Here is a 21,014-nt window from a genome sequence, read left to right as displayed (position 1 = left end):
GGATTAAAGGTAATTATTATATTTATCGTTTTATTTTGAAAGAATTGTCAGTGTAAAAAGCTCTTTATTTTAAGGCTGCCGCCATATTGTCTAACAGACTAGCATCATTCTTCGACATATTTACGTAAACTAAATGCTAACTGGTCGTTTTTTGCTCTTTTAACAACGAATCAGGACTGTTTTGCATTCATATCTATAAAGAATTCGGGGATTTACGCATTTATTCACAGGAATTTTCAAAGTAAAAAGTTCTTTGTTGTAAGGCTGCCACCACATTGACTACCAGACTTGCATCGTACTTCGAATTCAGGTATTTAAGCATTTATTCACAAGAATTTTCGCCGAGAAAACTGTTAACATAAGGCGGCCCCCACATTGACTAACAGACGAGCATCGTACTTCAGCATATTTCCGCAAAATAAATGCTAACTGCACGGCTTTTTTTGCTTTTAACCAAGGATCAAAACTTTTACGTCCATATCTATAAAGAATTCAGGGATTTAAGCATTTATTCACAAGAATTTTCACTCTAAAAGCTCTTTTTACATATGGCGGCCGCCACATTGACTAACAGACTAGCATCGTACTTTAAAATATTTATGTAAAATAAATGCTACCTGCACGTTTTTGTTTTTTGGTTTTTTTTGCTTTTAACACTAGAAGTCCCGGAGAATTCTGCTACTCCTAACGGTCCCAAGCAATGGCCAATTTGGCCTCTCCTCCGAAAAAACCCAGAGGTGGCCTAAATGACCCAAGTGCTTTTGAATTAGCAAGTCGTTGTCCGACAGACAACAGCCGTTCATATGGAAATGCAACCACTTGTGTTGGTATGCGGCCCAAATGGAGGGGAACACACAACAGTAGTACTATTCATGTCATATTATGTGTCAGTTCAAGTCAAGCTACATTTATGGGGTTTTGCACATTTTAATAATGTGTATTGTTTTACGATTTTACTGTCAGAAAAAAATATCCCTGACAGTGTATTTGTGGGGCCTTCAGAAATTAGAACATTGAATCAGTATCAAATGTAAAACTGAAATAAGAGTCTGACGAAGTTAATTTTTGTCTTTTCTTCCTGGTATTTATTGATGCACAGGATTCAAACAAGAGTAATCACAGCACATCAAAACTATCAAGTCAAAACGTTGAAATACTATAGAAAACACACATAAATGTACCTCTAATACACTCTCTATCCTCTATACTGGACTTGTTAAAAGGTTATCAAGAATTTTTTGTTTTCCTGGGACTACTTGGTATACAATGAGGAGCAATTATTTGCACTCCTTGTGATTTTGCAAGTCCACCCACTTTGAAAAGAGGTGGAGGTCTGAAATTTCAATCATAGATGCATTTCCACTCATAGAGACAATCTAAAAAAATCCAGAAATCACATTTTATGATTTTTAAAATTTATTTGTTATCTACTGGGATTCAGTTCAAGTATTTGTGCACCTGAGAATCAGCAATAATTATGTCACTCAAAGAGTGAGGCTGCTTTCTCTTTCGCCCAACCCCCTCCTCAGCTAAAGTAGCCTGACTTGAGCCTTTTTCGCCCAATCCCCTCCTCAGCTAACACTTATTTCTTACTTGCCTACTGCAGGTTGATAAATTTGTAGGTAGATTTGTGTATGTCTTAGTCAGTCCAAAAAAAAAAAAGGTTCCTTCAATCAAAGTATATATTTTCAATCAAAAACAAAAGTCACTTGAATGAAAGCAAAATGTGTTTGAATGTAAAAGTTGCCTCAAAATAAAGACAGACAAAAAAATTCTTGTGTTGGTATATTTATTTTGCTTTTGATATGTTCTTATATTTTATTAGAATCAATCACAGCTTTGAAAGCCTACTGTAGGTTGTCAAATTTGTAGGTAGATTTGTGTATGTCTTAGTCAATCAAAAAAAAAGGTTCCATCAATCAAAGTATATATTTTCAATCGAAAACAAAAGTCACTTGAATGAAAGCAAAATGTGTTTGAATGCAAAAATTTCCTCCAAATAAAGACAGACAAAATTTAATGAGAATCAATCACAGCTTTGAGAGCCTACTGTAGGTTGATAGATTTGTAGCTAGATTTGTTTATTTCTTGGTCAAGCCAAAAAAAGTTCTTTCAATAAAAAAATATATTTTCAATCGAGAAAAAGAAGTCACTTGAATGAAAGCAAAATGTGTTTGAATGCAAACGTAAATAAGTCAGGCTGCTGTTTCTTTACTTGCAGCCAGCCATTAGCTGTGGAAGGGACGTTGGGGGAAAATTTTCAGCCATTAGCTGTGGAAGGGGGTTGGGCGTCAGGCTACTTTCAGACACTTTTTACTTGACAATAAACTGCTAAACTTTTGAGGATATTTTGACAGTATTTTAATAATTCTAATTTATTCGGATGTATTTGTTTGAATACCCTCTACATGTTAAAAAAAACATTTTTGAAAAGATCAGTTAACAATTTGCTGTCGATATAGATTGAGATACATACATATTCAGAAACACTACAACTAAGCATACCAAGCAACTGTGGTAACAAGAAAAGCACCTCACATGAAATGGCTGGGGAAAAAATATGCAAGACTAGTAAATACCACTCTTGGTTCAGATACAAGCTATCATTCAGGCAACCTTTACATTCAAACACATTTTGCTTTCATTCAAGTGGCTTTTGTTTTCGATTGAAAATATATACTTTGATTGAAGGAACCTTTTTTTGGATTGACTAAGACATACACAAATCTACCTACAAATTTATCAACCTACAGTAGGCAAGTAAGAAATAAGTGTCTGAAGTTGAATTATCAGTCCTACTTATGAAGATGGTATGTCCTGTATCGGAATTTAAACAAATACATATAAAAACAAATTTCCCATTTATTTTCAATGGCAAGTAATCAAGGTCCCTGTGATTTTTTTTTTAACCATTTATCATGACAGCCCAATGAGATTGTATACCGCTAACTCTCATTTAGGTGAATTTAAAAAAAAATGTAAAAAATCTGACCTACGTTTTTTGGGGAGGAATGAAAAAAATCAATTCAATCAGTTATCATAAACATCTTTGATGTGAAATGTTTTATAATGTATATTTGTAATAACGTGTAGAACATGAAAAGTAACATGAGTTACTTTGCTGAGTAACAAATTACTCTTACAATGAGGTAACTGAGTTACTTCTCCCAAAAAGTAATTTAGTTAGTAACTTGTAACTAATTACTTTTTGAAGTAAGATTGACAACACTGTGCAGTACATATTCCCTTCATAATAATTAGGAGGGTTAGGGCTATTAGGACATTCAGTCATTGTTTCAGTGTGTTCAAAAAACCGTTCAGGGCCGCTCCCTTCCACCTTCTCTTGACACAAATTCTGTTTCTGTTTTTCTCAAAGGTTTTCACACATTTTCTCGTACTAACTTCAGACAAAATGGCCACAATTCCTGCTCCATTAGATCCAGTCATTCTTAACTATATACATGATCTTGCTTTAAACTCAAATTGCAGTTCTAAAACGTTTTTTTTTTTTTTGCAAAAACAATGTACACATTGGGCCATTTTTTTCTGTTTTTCTGTGTGGAGTATAGGAGAAGTAAGTTAAAAGTTTGTAAAAAGCGTAAAACTCCATAAATTAATGTAAATTAATAAATGTAGCTTGACTTGAACTGACAAAAACTATCACATGAAGTGTGCAACCGTGGTGTGTTCCCCTCCGTTTGGGCCGCATTCTAACACAATGTATGTCTAGTGGTTGCATTTACATATGAATGGTTGGTGTCTGTCGGACAACGACTTGCTAATTCAAAAGCACTTGGGTCATCTGGGCCACCTCTGGGTCTTTTAGGAAAAGAGGCCAAATCGGCCATTGCTTGGGAATATTAGGAATATTTGTCTTGGGGAAGGGCCGAGTCGGCCTCTACTGGGTTTTCTAGTGTTAACCAAAAATCGAGACTGTTTTACGTCCATATCAATAAAGAATTCAGGGATTTAAGCATTTATTCACGAGAATTTTCAACAGAAAAGCTCTGTTTACATAAGGCGGCCACCACATTGACTAACAGACTAGCATCGTACTCCGACATATTTAAGCAAAATCATGGTAACTGTACTTCTTTTTGCTTTTCACCAAGAATCGAGACTGTTTTGCGTCCATATCTATAAAGAATTCAGGGATTTATGCATATATTCACATTAATTTTCAACGGAAAAAGCCCTTTATCATAGACAAGCAACAGTGCCAAACTCTCTCCATTTGTTAACAACTTCCCTGACTGTCGATTGATGAACATCCAGACTTTTAGAGATGGTTTTGTATCCATTCCCAGCTTTATACGAATCAACATTCCTTGATCATATGTCTTCAGACTGCTCTTTTGACCGAGCCATGATGCACATCAGACAATGCTTGTCATCAAGACAATTCTTACTAGGCGTGTGTTTTATAGTGGGCAGGACAGCTTTAAACCACTCATCAGTGATTGGGCACACACCTGACTTAAAATGTTTGGTAAAAATTGGTTTTAGTTGCTTTTCAAGTCTCCTTAGGCAGAAGGTTCACTGACTTATATCCCCCCCCCCCCCCCCCCCTGTCATTTTTTGCATGCTATTTCCATTAAGATATGAAAACCTATAAATGTTTGGGTGGTTTTAGTTGAAGCAGACACTGTATTTTCATCGGTGTGCTTTTGACCAAGATCAGATCACATTTGATGGTGATTTTATGCTGAAATGTGAGAAATTCCAAAAGGTTCAGATACTTTTTAATACCACTGTAGTTACTGTGCTATCAATATAAAAAGTGATTTTTTTTAAAAGCAACTCTGGTTCATCTGTCGCAGCCAATTAACTGAATTAAAATGGCTGCCCTCTCTGCAAGGTTGGAAAACACTGGTTTAAAGCCCACCATCTTACAATTGCGACAAAAAGTGGACTCCTTCTGAATTTTTATTGAGGTGAGTTTGGCTTCATTTGTACAATAAACATAATAACAATGGGAATTTACAGTGACAATACGACAAAACAAAATGTGAATGACAGAAGTGATTGTCTGTGTGTTTTGTTGAGACAGCACAATAACTTCTGGACACTTCCTTAGGTAGGCCTAACTGAAAGGGACCCAATGCAAGAGATATTAATTTGACAATGTGCTTCTTCTTGTCTTTGTGGTGATCTTACAGAGATTTGTTCTACAAAATTGAGCATTATTGTCAACTCTTGTAATGGATCATATTGAAGTAAGTGACCCGAATGAAGGGACTAGTAACAGGACATGTGCACATTCGAACTGAAACAAATACCTGTCGCCCTCTAGTGGAGTTTCTAAGGCTCTACAAACCATTCAACGCATCCACTGATGCCCAATCCGATCGTTACTCGGACTATTGAAAGTGGTGCTTCGAGATACGAGCAAACGACCACAGGCAGGCGATTAAGGTCACTTCACAAAAGGAGGAGGATAGAAAACAATTATTCAAGAAAGCAGTGGTGGTTCTAGGATTTTTCTGAAAAGGGGCCAAGAAGGGGCCTCATGTAACCCTCATGGGCCAAGTGTCGCTGCCATCTTTGTTCAGTGTTTGTTTTGGTTAACAAGGCAATACGCAGATTATCCTGCATGTGGCGGTAAAAACATCTTTGCTTGCGACTGTCAAGTAGAGATAAACCAGTAAAGTTTGTAACAATTCTTATTTAATCAGACTGTGTGCAAGTAAGGATACAATACACGGAATAATAATTTTAATCACTTTTTTGAAAAGCCACACAAAAAGCAGCGTTAATACTTACACATACTTTCAGAATAGGCCTGAAGGATTTTGGAAAAAAAACTATGATAGCGATTTTTTTTTGGGGGGGGGGGGGGGGGGGGGGGGTTGCGATACACTGCGATATTATATTGCGATCTTAAGACTGGAAGAATTTTCACCAGATAACTTGAATAGCTGTTTGGGATAGGCCTGAATGATATTGTAAACATTGCGATATACTGTATATTGCCTAGGTTCCACACTTACTTTTTGCATTGCATCGCAAAGTTTCATTGCGTCATCTTTAACACTGTACTTTCAATCAGTCTCCTTAACATTCATATAATTCCTTCATTCATTCATCTTCTGGACCACTTATCCTCACAAGGGTCGCGGGGGTGCTGGAGCCTATCACAGTTAACTCTACGGACAACTTGGAGTGTTCAATCAGCATACAATGCACATTTTTGTGGATGTGGCAGGAACCTGGAGAAAACACACGTCGCCTAAAAAATGGGGATTATTTTAAAATAAGAATAATGTCGAAAAATGCTTTATTAAATGCTTCATTGAGTGAGTCTACTCACATTTGCTTACGCTGCCGAGAAAAGCCTCTCACTTACACAATAAATGAGTGGCCACAGCACACTTCAGGCTGAGCAGCCGCTAATGTAGAACAAACTTAATGATGATTAACACATTTGTGCCTTTGATTGTACAGCGTCTTTTCTAGTCAGATCAAAGCTACAAACCTGTCAATCATCGTTAACTTGAAGTACCAAACGGCAGCTGCACTGGTGACCAAGAAAAACAGTTTGGTCGCACTGTTTAGCAGGAGGGAAGGTGAGAGGCTGTAGCGCTGTTCCAGTATGAGGCGGAAAAATAAGTTTGCGTGTTCAAAAAAAAAAAAATATATATATATATATATATATATATATATATATATATATATATATATATATATATATATATATATATGTATATATATATACATAGATGGCGGAGAACACAGACAAGGCTGAAAAAGCAGTTTCTGGTCTTGCACCCCTCCTTAAAATAAACTGCTGTATTTTAAGCCAAAAGAAAAGTTGTTTTTGATAGAGCAATAGCATTTTCATGGCGCATTAAGCCCCCTTAGTATTTTTAATTTGCCCGTTTTACCCTGGGGACCCCCGTTTACAAACACCGCGCAACTGCTTTTGTTTCATCCCAGCCACAAGAAGAAGGTAGGTAATTATACTGTATTCATTATTCGAGATGACTATCATTTTTAGCATAGAATCATAACTTGATGTCTATAGATTGATGTCTAATATTTCGTTTAAAAGAAAAACTACTTTAAAAACTTATTCACTCACATATTTTAAACTTTTAAACAAATTACGTCACAACGAAAAAAATAGTGTCTGTAAATGGGTCACGGATATCTACCTCATAACTATCGCTTAATTATATATTTTTCGTTACTGTCGCGTTTTCCCCGATATTTTAGATGATAATCGATCCAAACAAAAAAAACAATTGGGGGGAAAAAAACGTTTAAAAGGGTAAATATTTGAAAAAGCAAATTGCAATCACTCCTTGATGACTGCAATTTCTTCCTTGCGATCCTTGTTACATTACTGTGTTTCACCCATAAAATCCCTCAAAGGTCCGGCTGTGGCCATTCACAGCTGTGCCTTGACACTCAGTGAGACATGCTACACAGAGTTTTTGGATCGAAACAAAGTAAGTATGCGATAATATCTCGTTAAAATCATGGTGTCTTTAATTATGCTCTCTCATGCTCTCACCTCGAATTAGGGTTTAGGGGTTTAAATTTTTTTGTGTTTTTTTAAATGCCCTCCTGTTCCAAATTAGTCTTCCCCCCCAAAATTGTGATTTTAAGCTTTCCAATGATATATCACACATTCATATAGGACAATTTTGAAATTTGGCCAAATTGGGGGTCTCAGAGCAGAACTTCAAGTCACCTGAGTGTTGCAAATACTGCACAGCCGCACAATGCGATGACGATGCTCAAGTTATATGTCATTCAGGTTTACTCAATAAACAACTTTCTCTCGATTCACCTATTGCCATGCTTTGTGCTAAAAACAGGGAACAGGGGAACTTCAGGAGCCATACAAATTAGAGGTGGGGCCAGTGCCCCTGTGGCGCCACCCCTAAAACCGCCACTGCTAGAATACAGTGAAAATAAGGTAACTGTTAGATGGGGGTTTTCCTAACTGCCACACTGTTTACATTAAAGGGGTTTGTATTTTGTCATTTACTTTCATTAATGCAAACGTAGCTTCCATTTTCAAGTAAAAATGTTCTGCAATTGTGGCTCTGCACTTTGCAAGAGGGATGCATCGGCAAAATAAAAATAATGTCAACAAATAAGAGTCTCCTTCTCCAAATAAATTTTTCCTATTCTAAATCGGGATACCGCATGTCATCAATTGCCTTTTGTTGAAAAACGTGTCTGAGAATCACTGTTCTTATCGTGTACATTATGTGACGTGCAGTCAGGGGAGGCAGGTGAGGCTCTGTGTCATCATGACAAAAAAATAATTATAGCATCTAATTTATATTAATATTTGTCCATTGCTCTTTATGTATGACTCATTTCAAACATTTTTTATAGTCAAAATCGCTGAATTTGCCAATTTCCTGTTCAAATAAAGAAATGAAACGAGAGGTGCGGCAGCAACGAGTAAAGCCTCACCTCTGAATGCGCAATCCATAACAAACTGGGTTGATACATGGAATTGGAGCGTGCTGGTTGCCGTACATATACATGTCGCCATTATAATGTTTCCAGATACGTTTATTTGACCTGATTTTCCACAGTCTTGCTAATGTCTTTAACCCTTAAAGTTTAATGTTTGTTAGCGACATATTTAGTTTTGCTGATGAGAAATAAAACCACAGTGAAAAGGCACAGGTTGCGGCAGATAGTACTCTGCCGCACTGAAAGGGGGCGTACGTGAAACTGGACTTTCCGTCAAAAGTGGACGCGATTAACACCACACCGGAGCTAAAAGGTTTGCTTCAAACTGCGGGGCAGAAGATAACTCGCGCTTTTCGAATGGACTGGTACACCCGAAAAGACTGGCTATGTGGCTGTCCTTCGAAAAATCGCCTTTGCTGCTTTCCCTGCCTTTTCTTCTCAACTTGTGCCAATGTCTGGACTAACACGAGATATTGTGACATTAAAAAACTACCACGAAGCCTCAGCAAACATGAGAGCTCGACCACTCACATTCAAAGCCTGATTGCTTTAAAAACTTTTGGAAGCTCAAGGATCGATTTGGCTTTGACGAACAGCGGAAGCTCAACGGTAGCAGCCACAAGGCTAAGGTAAAGGAAAACCAAAAGAGTTTGAAAGACCTCATTAATGCAACCTGTATCCTAGCTGATTAAATTAATTGATTAAAGTATCAGAATTAAAAGTTTTAAAAACAACTGAATATTTCACTAAAGGTCAGAATTGAATTCTGTGGTTTTGTACACCACTCTTTACTCTCATTTATGTTGCATGAATTATAGAATTGCGACGGCCAACACATTGAGTGTGTAGAGCAAATGCATGTTATTTTCTTACTTTTACGTATCGATAATATGTACCGTGTGTGCGTGTTTTGTGAAGAATGCTGATGAGATATGAAATAACCAGTAGCCAATTGAATAAGCTACCCTTTTTGGTTTATATATTTGGAAATCTGACACTAAAGGAGTCAGTGCCTCACCAACCATGAACCTCACCGCACGTCACTGACTAGTAGTGTGTAGGGCCTGATGTCAGCTGGGTAGGCTCCAGCACCCCCGTAACCCTTGTCAATGCATGTGGTACATAGAATTTAAGGAATGTTACCAGTGGGAAGTACGTTTGAGTTCAAAGTTTTTCCCTTTCCTCATAGTATCCTCCTTTGTTTCGAGTGTGGCCACCCTATGAGATACGAGTCATGTCTTGAGTTAAAAGCGTGGTTAGGAAAATAATCTCGCATCTCAAGGCACCACTTGTGCTTTAGTGTTATTGGTACTGTACAGTAGTGAGTTACTGGCATTTAGGCATGTCTGCTTGTTGGATTTGTTGCATCTTGGTGGGCAAACAGTGAACACGCTCAAACATGTAATACTAACATAAACACTCCTGCTTACTAGCAACACTGACATTTTTACATTCACCCGTTTACAGCATTCTAATGCCTGACCCAAACTGCACAATTTTTTTGTTGTTTCCTACGATCGCAGAGTCAGATTGCACGACATTGTGTCACGGTGTTGCGGTGTGTCTTGGATGGACGACAATCGCATTCTGCAGTGAAGAGCAAGGCCGGACAGCTGACGGCGTCAGTAGGTAGAACAAGCAGCTGTCGAACAGTAATTTCATATCGTGATAGTGACAATCATCTGATCTGCTCGGTTCAACACATTTGCTCTAAACAAGACGAGAAAATGGGATTCACTGTTAATGTTGTTTGCATGGTGAGGAAGAACACACTGCAGTCATCTGCATTCTCACCGAAATATGATGGTAATCTTGGTAATAGACAAAGCGTTGTGAGCCCACTATTTCAAAATATAGGCCACGATAGTCAACGATTCTTCATGACGCATCCGTTGCGCTAAAATCAGGCTAAAATTGTGTCGTCTGAGTCAGGCATAAGAGAAGTAAATGTACTTTCATTTGTCCTGAGCGAGCAGTACATTCGTTTTACACACCTCGCAAGCTAAACTAACACCAGTGTCGTAATGAAGCTAATTGTTGTCACGTGCTATGCTAGGAGCATTGTTTCACATACATTTCACAGTAGCTGCAAGCAAAGAGTGATGACAAGAGTCGGTATTATCGTAAATCTAACAGCAAATGTGTGTGAATTGGAAGTAAAACCTCTGCATTTTATCATGACTCATTTCTGTTCTTTTCACGTGCACGAGTCTTTCCACCAAAATCTGACAAATTCAAAAATAGCATTTAGAGTGGTATGAAAAAGTATCTGAACCTTCTGGAATTTCTCACATTTCTGCATAAAATCCCCATCAAATGTGATCGGAACCTTTGTCAAAAGGTCATGAAAAAACAGTGCCTGCTTTAACTAAAACCACCCAAACATTTATAGGTTTTCATATTTAAATGAGGATAGTATGCAAACAATGACAAAAGGGGGAAAATGGGTAAGTGAACCATCACATTTAATATTTTGTGGCTCCTCCTTTGGCAGCAATAACTTCAACCAGATGCTTCCTGTACCTAGCACATCGATCAGGACTAATCTTGACCCATTCTTCTCTCCAAAACTGCTGTAGCTCAGTCAGATTCCTGGGATGTCTGGTATGAATCAATGTCTTTAGGTCATGCCACAGCATCTCAATGGGGTTCAAGTCTGGACTTTGACTTGGCCACTCCAGAACATGTATTTTGTTCTTCTGAAACCATTCTGAAGTTGATTTACTTCTGTGTTTTGGATCATTGCCTTGTTGCAGCTTCCATCCTATTTTTGGCCTTAACTGTCTGACAGACGGTCTCAGGTTTTCCTGCTAAACTTCCTGATAAACTTTTGAATTCATTCTTCCATTAATTACTGCAAGTTGTCCAGGCCCTGAGGTGGCGAAACAGCCCCAAATCACGATGCTCTCTCCACCCTGCTTTACAGTGAGGATGAGGTGTTGATGTTGGTGAGCTGTTCCATTTTTGCTCCACACATGCTGTTGTGTGTTACTCCCGAACAATTCAACCATGGTTTAATCAGTCCCAAAAATATTTTGCCAAAAATTCTGTGGAGTGTCCAAGTACGTTTTTGCGAATATTCAAAAAGCAACAATGTTTTCTTTTTTTTTTTTTTTGACAGCAGTGGCATCCTCAGTGGAGTATACGCCCAGAACACCATTTTTGGCAAAAGTTTTACATGTAGTTGATGTGTGAGATATTGGACTGTGCCAGTGATTTCTGTAACTCTAGGGTTCTTTTTTACGTTTTTGAGTATTCTGCGCTGAACTCTTGGCATTATCTTTGGTGGACGGCCACTCCTTGGGAGAGAAGGAACAGTGCCAAACTCACTCCATTTGTAGACAACTTCTCTGACTGTCAACTGATGAACATCCAGACTTTTAGAGATGGTTTTGTTTCCTTTCCCAGCTTTTTTCAAATTAGCAATCCTTGATTGCAGGTCTTCAGACAGCACTTTTGAACGAGCCATGATCCACATCAGACAATGCTTCTCATCAAGATAATTCTTACCAGGTTTGTGTTTTATAGTGGGCAGGGCAACTTTAAACCACACATCGGGGATTGGACACACACCTGACTTAAATTGTTTAGTAAAAAAATGGTTTCAATTGCTCTTTAAGTCTCCCTAGACAAAGGGTTTCACTTTCTTATTTTTTCCCCCCTTTTGACATTGTTTGCATTCTATCCTTATTAAAATATGAAAACCTATAATTGTTTGGCTGGTTTTAGTTTAATCAGACACCGTTTTTTTCATCTGTGTGATTTTGACAATGATCAGATCACATTTGATGGTGATTTTATGTAGAAATGTGAGAAATTCCAAAAGGTTCAGATACTTTTTCATACCAGAGTACTTTTTCAGATCTTTTCCCGATGAACTTGCAGTGCCAATCAGGGTGATAGACGTCCGCTCACGTGACATCCAATCATCCTACTGTTGTGAATTTAAATGGATTGATCATTAGTAAACCGAAAACATTTGTTCATTTGCTGCCAGGTCAAAGGAATTGAACTTCTACGACCGTGAGCCAGTGAGCTAACGGTAACAAGCAAGATATATGATGGATACCTCATTATCTGGACCGTCTGAAGCCCCGCGCAATATAACAGGCACAGTAATGGAATCGGCAAAGCTGCAATCTACTGCTAATACAGTAGGGCCTTTCTGAACCGCATATACTGTATGTGTCATTCCGTATAGGTAATGCACTGCCTTAAATTTAAGCTTTTAGGCTTAGAATACACAATAAATACAAACCTATGCACATCTTCCACTCGTTATGTTCATGTATCTCAGGTTGGTTGATTTTCACAAACTAAGTTTTGTAACATTGCAAGCTATGGTGGCACTTTCACACGGTCCAAACGCTAGGAAATTGACAGTCTGAAATGGGAAAAAAATAAGTTTCATTCCTTTGTTTCGGATCCATAATGCCATCTGATAAAACTTTTGAGGAGATTTGAGGAAGGGGCGGTGTCAAGCTTGCTCAAATGAGGCACTTCAGTATTTCACCCTGCAGGACAGTGTGAGACTCGCGGGAGGGCTTAAGTGTCGCAAAATGCCAACTTTGTACAGCACCATGCATTGCATCTCACCAAAATGGGGTTGGGGGGGGAAAAACATCAATTTAAAAGTTAACTTTAACAATGGCGTTATCCTCTGTGGTTATTGCTTGTGGGTTTAACTTACGAAAGTAATTAAACATATTTAATATATATATATATACATTTTTTGTATGACACCTGATATATGGCCAAATCTGATCTCACTTTCCTAGGGAAAAAATGAGTTTGGAGGAAATCAAATATGGACATAAATGCTAAAGATTGAACTTGGACAGAATAAATGTACAGTATATACAATACATACATTGTCACCACTATCGGAAGAGGTGGGTAGGTCCAGTAACCAAAAATTTTACTCAAGTAAGAGTAAAGTAGTCATCCAAAAATGTTATTAAAAACAAGTAAAAAAGTATTTGGTGAAAATGCTCAAGTAATGAGTAACATTGTGAGTAACTGCATACGGTGTTTGATTTTTTTTTTTTTTTTTTAAATCTAACAAATTTAAGTATATGAAATGTCATTATTATACTTTGATTTAAACTATTATATAACCACATCAAGCCAAAGAAATAGGAAAAAAAAATTTTGATTTTCGGCCAGAGAAAGAAATCTACAGAAAGGAAGCATCATTCGTACAAAGAGCACGAATGCCTTCTAGTGGAGAAAATAGTTCCTAGTTTGATTAGTGAATAGTTCCTTCACATTTCCTATTATGAAATTAAAAGGATCATATCTCCGGTTTTACGTGGTCAATCGGTGTCAAATAAAAACTGGGGAGAGGTTAAAATCCGTGCTTTCGATTTATGTTGAGGGCAGCGCTCTGTGGCAAATATTTATTCTTTTACAGTGCTTTAAAGATGACACATGATTGAACAGGCGGGCATAATCATAGACCAGCAAGCTTGAGTCAGATTGGTATAATGGAGCCATGTGATTATTGTTGCGAAGTCTTATTGGTGTAAATGACCGAGCTATTGTTGACATCGCTGGCCCAAAAAAAAAAAAAAAAAAAAGTAAAATCTAATATGTAGTGTCTACTAGTGTAGCCTGAACCTGAACTAGCAGAGTAAGAGTAGCGTTTCTTCTTCACAAATCTACTTAAGTAAAAATAAAAAGTTTGGCTTAGTAAAATTACTCTTAGAAGTACATTTTTTTCAAAAACTTAATTAAATGTAATGGAGTAAATATAACGTGTTACTAGTACCCACCTCTGACTATCGGTAACATGTGGCAGTATTGACAGCCATCGTTAAGTCTTAGTACTGTACTTAGAACCCCAATGGATTGTTTTTGTAAATGTCATTGTTGCAATTTTCAACTCACTAATGAGTTTGTCACTGATAGACATCCAATCTGTTTGAACTGAGAGGGTTGCCAACAATTTAACGAACGTTCTTTCGCTCCCAACCCTCCCAGTTCAAAGAATTGGACGTCTATCACTGTCAACGGCAGCCTGTGAGTTAAAATGCTTTAAAGGGACTAAAATGGTGACCATCTCAAAAATTAAGTTACTTTATTGTGTAGAAAACGAATTTGGCATGCAAACCAGGCTGGGTTTTTTTTTTTTTTTTTTTTTTTTAACCATTTAATAGTTATTCCATTTGTAACAATGAATAAGGGAAGCACTATTTGTAGCGTTTCGCTAGCTTGTACACGTTACAAAATGACAGAACAGTCACAAGTTCACTTGAGAATAGAAAGCCTATGGATAGCATGCTTGCAGACTGCAAATATCTGAAACTCATTCTGGGTGTGACATCATCTTCTATTCGGAGATTTTTTTGGGTGGAAAAAATTAGGTTCTAGGTACATTATTAAGTCTTTTCTGTCACTTTTTGGATGGAGTTGTATCCAAAATATGGTCTGTTATTATGTTAAAGTCACAGTAGTATTCATAGCACCTTTAAAAACAAAAATAAATGGAATTAAAATAACACTAATTACTCATCTTGTTTACTCTTTCAGAGGCATCGATGGTGATAGACCTCCAATCATGTGACGTCCATTCTGCTGTGAATTTAGCAACGAATAAACATTCATTCGTTGCTACCCTCTAGTTCAAATGGATTGGATGTCTACCGCTGTCAATGGCAGCCAATGAGTAACCAACACACCGACTAGGGCAATCCATTCCAACACCACCTTCAGTCCTCACAGCACAACCCAAGAGTGATCAAGCTATTCAGGTATTCATACAATAAGGCCCTGTTCAGACTACCATCCAAAATCTGATTTTTAGCCAATCCAGATTAAAACTGGATGGCTCTTATGAACAGTCACAAAGCACAGAAATCAGATTGACGGGGGCAGATGTGTTTCACCTCTTCTCCTGTACTCTGCTATCTTTTTTCAGTCTAGTCTGTCAGCTTTTTTGTATTTTTCCTCTGTGGACCAGCTGCTGCTGACTCTCAATTTGAAATACGGATTTGATTAGTTGGTCCCTCAGCACTATTGACAAGACTTCTTCAACAACACACGGCGCTCCAGGAGAGCCGTCCTGCCCAGAGGGGGACCTTTGCAGCGGGCTACGTGAACCACTGGCAGCCCGCCTGTCTCACAGTCCTATTCGTAGAAGACGTTGAGGATATTTGGCTGATTGGCATGATGGTCGAGGAGGTTCTCCTGTTTGGCTTGGGAAGTGTCCTACTGAACCGGGAAGTTTCCAAGACGGCAGCTTTCAGAAAAATTGTTAAATTGACCACTGAGCTAACGGGCCTATGCAAGGCTTCTGAGGACTGGCTGGAACCCCGGATCGGGACATTCCGTGCTGGCACGGTCCGTCCCAGGGATGAAACGAGAGAAGAGGATTCCATCGGGAACCAGCTGACGGAGCTATCTCGTCGGACCGCTAATGTTGGTAGGGACCTGGGAGCTCTGCAATCCGGACGACGCCTTGATGATTTATTCAAGGCTTCGGATCTGGATGCCCAGATGGGAATGCTAGTCTGGCTCTTCCACGGCTCAGTCCGGGGAGGTATGGAGACGTATGGAGAACATCGCGTTCCAACTGGCGGAACTGTCAAAGCTAACTGCGAATGTTGGGAGAGACTTGTGGGAACTGAGGTCTGCCCTTCGCCTTGATGTGCACAACTGACTGAGGACAACTGCTTTTTTGGACATCCTAAATTCCGATTCGGATTAATTTCGGCGTAAAATCTCCCTATCTGACTCCTTTCCACCCCCCACCCCCCATGACCCCCCTTTCCTCCTCCTGGGAGAGCCACGCAGATGGTCCCTATCTGATGCCCTTGATCTTTCCTCCCAAGGCCGTTCGCAGAGTTCTGTGACTCTTATTTTGTCTACATGCACGCACAAATACTGATAAACACACACATTCCTACCCCTTCAACTCCACTTCCGTCTTTTCAAAGTATCACGGACCCTCCTACAGGCCATCACTGGGAAATTCCTTATTGTCGCACAAAAAATTCCTGTACATGACCTGTGTGTCATGCCATAGCCCTGCTATGTTGTATGATACATGTGTGTTCACTGTAACTTTCCTTTAACTGCTCTGTCATTTCTGAAGAAGAGAGAGATAGTTGGCTGCATGGTTCATCTGCAGTGGCCTGATGCTCACTCATCGAACATAACTTCGTTGTCATGTCTGTGTGTCAATGACTATTAAAGCTCTATATTCCTGTATTCTTGTAGGCCATGTACAGAAGGTTGTTTCATATCAGATAATGGGAAAGATGCTTCTCAGTCTGAACACACCTTAATTTGACTGTCCGTGACGTCACTCTATGCTGGATGATGCTTTCTTTACCACCGCAACCTGTCAGATGTGTCAATAATGTAGCCCAGTCTGGATAGCCCCTGATCTGATTCGGACACTTACTAAAAACAGTGTGAACGGTCAGCCCTGAAAATCTGATTTGAAGAGGAATCCCATTCAGAGGTCGACAATATAAATGGCCCGGTGGCTCAGATGTACTTTTAACACTGTCAGAATGCTTCAACCACTGGTCCAGTGGGGCCTGTAAAACATTGCTTCGACCCCCCCCAAAAAAAAATCTTATTTCACATCAATACCCATCAATACCCAGTGGCTCTGTGTTTTGCTGATGGTAAGCTATCACGATCAAAGACAACCTTCCAGTCAATGCAGCCAGCTGTTGCTCTCCGTGGGGCGTTAACACACCTCGTTCTGATTACTTCTGCTGATTGATTGTCGATATCTCAGTACCCGTCTAATGTTATACTATAAGACAACATGTCTCTGAAACCCCCATGACCCGGCTAAGCACCGGGGAACAAAGACCAATCCAGAAAGACAAAGCCACCGGAGGAGTTGAAGGAAAGCAAAATTAATTATGGGAAGAATAGGGAGATATATATTCAGCTCCAGTGGCGAGACCGCCTGAATTGGCTCAGCTACGATGAGACAAAAAAACGAGGTTTACTGTGAGGTGTGCAGATCAATGCCCACATGTGCAGACAAGTAAGTTAGAGAAAAGTCAACGAGTATGAAACCTATGGTATGGACATAACGTGACAATTCATCCGCGTGACTACAGAGAGAAAGAAAACATCATAACAACGTTGTAGCTTGAAAATCGTTAGCCATAAATGCCTTAGTCATCTCGGACTTCTAAATTGTTGCCACGGCAACCGAGCCGGGGGAGACTTCCAGAGGGCGGTAAAGGGGGGATGTGGGGATTATTGATGTGATTATAGAACTGGAGTAGGATTATTTGCACTAGTTTCATGTTTTTGCACTGTTTTATTGCACTTTTCATTAAATCTACCTTAAAAAATGTTATTCATGTTATCCAATCAAATTGTTCTTTTTTGTGATTATTGGGATCAATATCTGACGCGTCGACCTGGGCCTGCGAACTTCAAGATTAATCTCCCTTATTGTCTATCCCTGCCATTGGAATCAGATATGCATGCAGTCCGAAACAGCCTAATGTGCGAGGAAGAATGCATGCTTGTCCACAGATGGCCACCAACAATAGGTCAATTTACTTTAAATGGTCGATTGGATGACAATACTTCTAAATAGCTCGAGTTGCAATACGTTTATTACTTCAGTTCCTAGGTTTAGAAGAAGTGGCAATGCATGCATGAACTATGTCGATGCCATTGTCTTTTGAAATCTCTTGACTGTTAATGAATCATGGTAGCTAAACCCACAAGTGACTTCCTCAGAGAGGCCGCCAATACTGTATAATAAAAAAAAAAAAAATCAATGCAAAGAAATGTAATGTGTGTAAGTCCTCCCCAAAGTCATTGGTCCCACAACTTCCACGTGTGGTTTATAAGCTTAGCCGCTCCTGAAGTCCTCGTCAATTTCAGGCAGGATCTTCCGTCTCAGGGTTTCGGTGAGGGGCCGGGAGCTGCTGGGCGACTCTAGGTGTTTGGGCTCGTTGGTGCGATAGGTGCCCTTTTGCTGGTACGCATACACGTAGATGCTATACAAGCCTGCCAGCAGAAGTAGCAGTGCCAAGATGACAATGACTGTGGGATAAAAATAGCAGTTAGAAAGGCAGATAAGGCATAGAGTGAGGAGGAAGGGCGCATGTTTTCACATGTCAGGTCAGCCTATCAGCCAAACTCATTTAATGGTTAATGTAATGGTCTCATTGTTCTGTAACCCGTTTTTGGCAAAACAATACAGTGGTATGAAACAGCATCTGAACTTTTTGGAATTTCTCACATTTCTGCATAAAATCACCATCAAATGTGATCTGATCTTTGTCAAAATCATACAGATGAAAAACTCTAATTAATTACATACTGTATAGTTGATGTGTGCACAGAGATATTGGACTGTGCCAGTGATTTCTGTAAGTCTTTAGCAGACACTCTAGGGTTCTTTTTTATCTCTCTGAGTATTCTGCGCTGAACTCTCTGCGTCATCTTTGGTGGACGGCCACTTCTTGGGAGAGAAGTGATAATGCCAAATTCTCTCCATTTGTAGACAACTTCTCTGACTATCGACTGATGAACATCCAGACTTTTAGAGATGGTTTTGTATCCTTTCCCAGCTTTTTACAAATCAACAATCCTTGATCGCAAGTCTTCAGACAGCTCTTTTGACCGAGCCATGATCCACATCAGACAATGCTTCTCATCAAGACATTTCTTACCAGGTGTGTGTGTTTTATAGTGGACAGGGCAGCTTTAAACCACTCATCAGTGATTGGGCACACACCTGAGTTAAAATGTTTGGTAAAAATTGGTTTTAATTGCTCTTTAAGTCTCCTTAGGCAGATGGTTCACTTACTTATTTTCCCCCTTTTGTCATTGTTTGCATGCTATCCTCATTAAATTATGAAAACCTACACATATTTGGGGGGTTTTAGTTAAAGCAGACACTGTATTTTCATCTGTGTGATTTTGACAAAGATCAGATCCCATTTGATGGGGATTTTATGCAGAAATGTGAGAAATTCCAAAAGGTTCTGATACTTTTTCATACCACTGTATGATTGTTTTTGACATCCTTTCTTTCTGTCGGTTCTTTGTTCTTTCTATTAAATATGTCATCTGAAGTGACCACACGCAGAGGTGGGTAGAGTAATCAAAATATTTATTCAAGTAAGAGTTGCGGTATTTCAAAATATTGTTGTCAAAGTAGTCATCCAGAAAATTTACTCAAGTACAAGTAAAAGAGTATTGGGTGAAAATAATACTGAAGTGATGAGTAAAATTTTATAATGTCTACTTTTTTACCATTAGGATACTGTAAATTTTGGACTACAGGCGCACCTGAAAATAAGCAGAGGTGTGTAGTGTAGCCAAAAATTTAACTCAAGTAAGAGAGTTACTAGTAAAATCAACTATCAACTTTTAAGGATGCATGTTTTTACAGTGTAATACATAGTTTTTTATTACTTGGACCAAACTAAATGCTGGATTTGCTAGATCCCGATGAAGCATCCAGACACCTTTGGTCATCTGGAACTTGTTTGTTGTGTGTTTGAAGATCAGTAACCTAGCAGGGTAAGGCCGCATTCTGTTATAATGATTGTCACCGCTGAAAAAAAATGGCCTCTATGTCAAATAGTTTACTTTTTTACGCCGCTTTAAGGACGCCACATGATTGAACGGGCTGGCGCAATGATAGGACTTCCGACCGCAGGTTTGTGTGTGGTTACGTGACTGTATTGTTCCGTCAGATTGGTATAATTGCGTGGTGTGATTATTGTTGCGACATCTCTTGTGAAATTGGTAGCGCTACTCTGAAAAATCTGATAATTAGAATAAAGAGGAAAAGTGCAATGACTCTAAAACTACTCTTAGGAGTACATTTTTCTCAAAATGTTACTCAAGAAAATGTAATGGAGTAAATGTAACGACAATGACTCTAGTGTAGCCAAAGTAGCAGAGTAAGATTAGCGTTCCTTCTTTACACTTACTCAAGTAAAAGTAGTAATTATGGCGTGGTAAAACTACTCTTAGACGTACATTTTAATTGTGCCCACCTACAAAAAGATGGGCTTACAGTGTCACATCCTGAGCTGTTTTATAAGCCCAGGATGTTGTTGTGATGCCTGCTCTCTGTGATGCCTGGTCTAAGCTTTTGAGGATGACGTCTTGCATTAGTATAAAACCTCTCAATCTGACTGCTGGTGACGTATTAATCTGCAGTGTCTATCAATGACCAGCAGTAAAATGATGGCCCAGAGCAGACTAAACTGAGCTGATCCGGTAAAGGTTTCAGACATGGCTCGAGCAGGAAAGTCATTACAGTCTGTAATACAATGACATAGGGCACACTTTGAAAAAAGCACGAAGATCTTGCTTTTAAAACCTTTTCACATGAGAATTGTTTTTTTTTTTTTCTAAAGCCTTACAGGTCACTCATTGAACTCATTGGCTGCCATTGTGGCGGTAGTCATCCAGTCCAAGCATCGTCAGTAGCACTTAAACATTTAAAAATATCTGGGTCTCTATCGCCATCAATGGCATGCAATCAGTTTAATACTATGGAGAATTTTTTTTCAAAACTTTAAAGTGTTACTTGGGTTCATAACCAGTGTGTATTTCATTAATAA

General features: G+C 38.9%; 1 protein-coding gene across 1 annotated transcript in view; it reads right to left on the bottom strand.

Moving 5' to 3' along the window:
• Positions 1-5,833: 5,833 nt before the first annotated feature.
• The window catches only part of cntnap1 (contactin associated protein 1), a 79,384-nt gene continuing 64,203 nt past the window's right edge, over positions 5,834-21,014 (bottom strand). The window contains exon 24 of the mRNA XM_057861139.1: positions 5,834-18,471. Coding sequence (XP_057717122.1) covers positions 18,278-18,471 — 194 coding nt within the window. The 3' untranslated portion in view covers positions 5,834-18,277. The remainder of the gene's footprint in view (positions 18,472-21,014) is intronic.

This window comes from Corythoichthys intestinalis, chromosome 16, assembly GCF_030265065.1.
Source record: "Corythoichthys intestinalis isolate RoL2023-P3 chromosome 16, ASM3026506v1, whole genome shotgun sequence".
Lineage (NCBI taxonomy): Eukaryota > Metazoa > Chordata > Actinopteri > Syngnathiformes > Syngnathidae > Corythoichthys > Corythoichthys intestinalis.
This window is presented reverse-complemented; position numbering and strand designations above follow the sequence as displayed.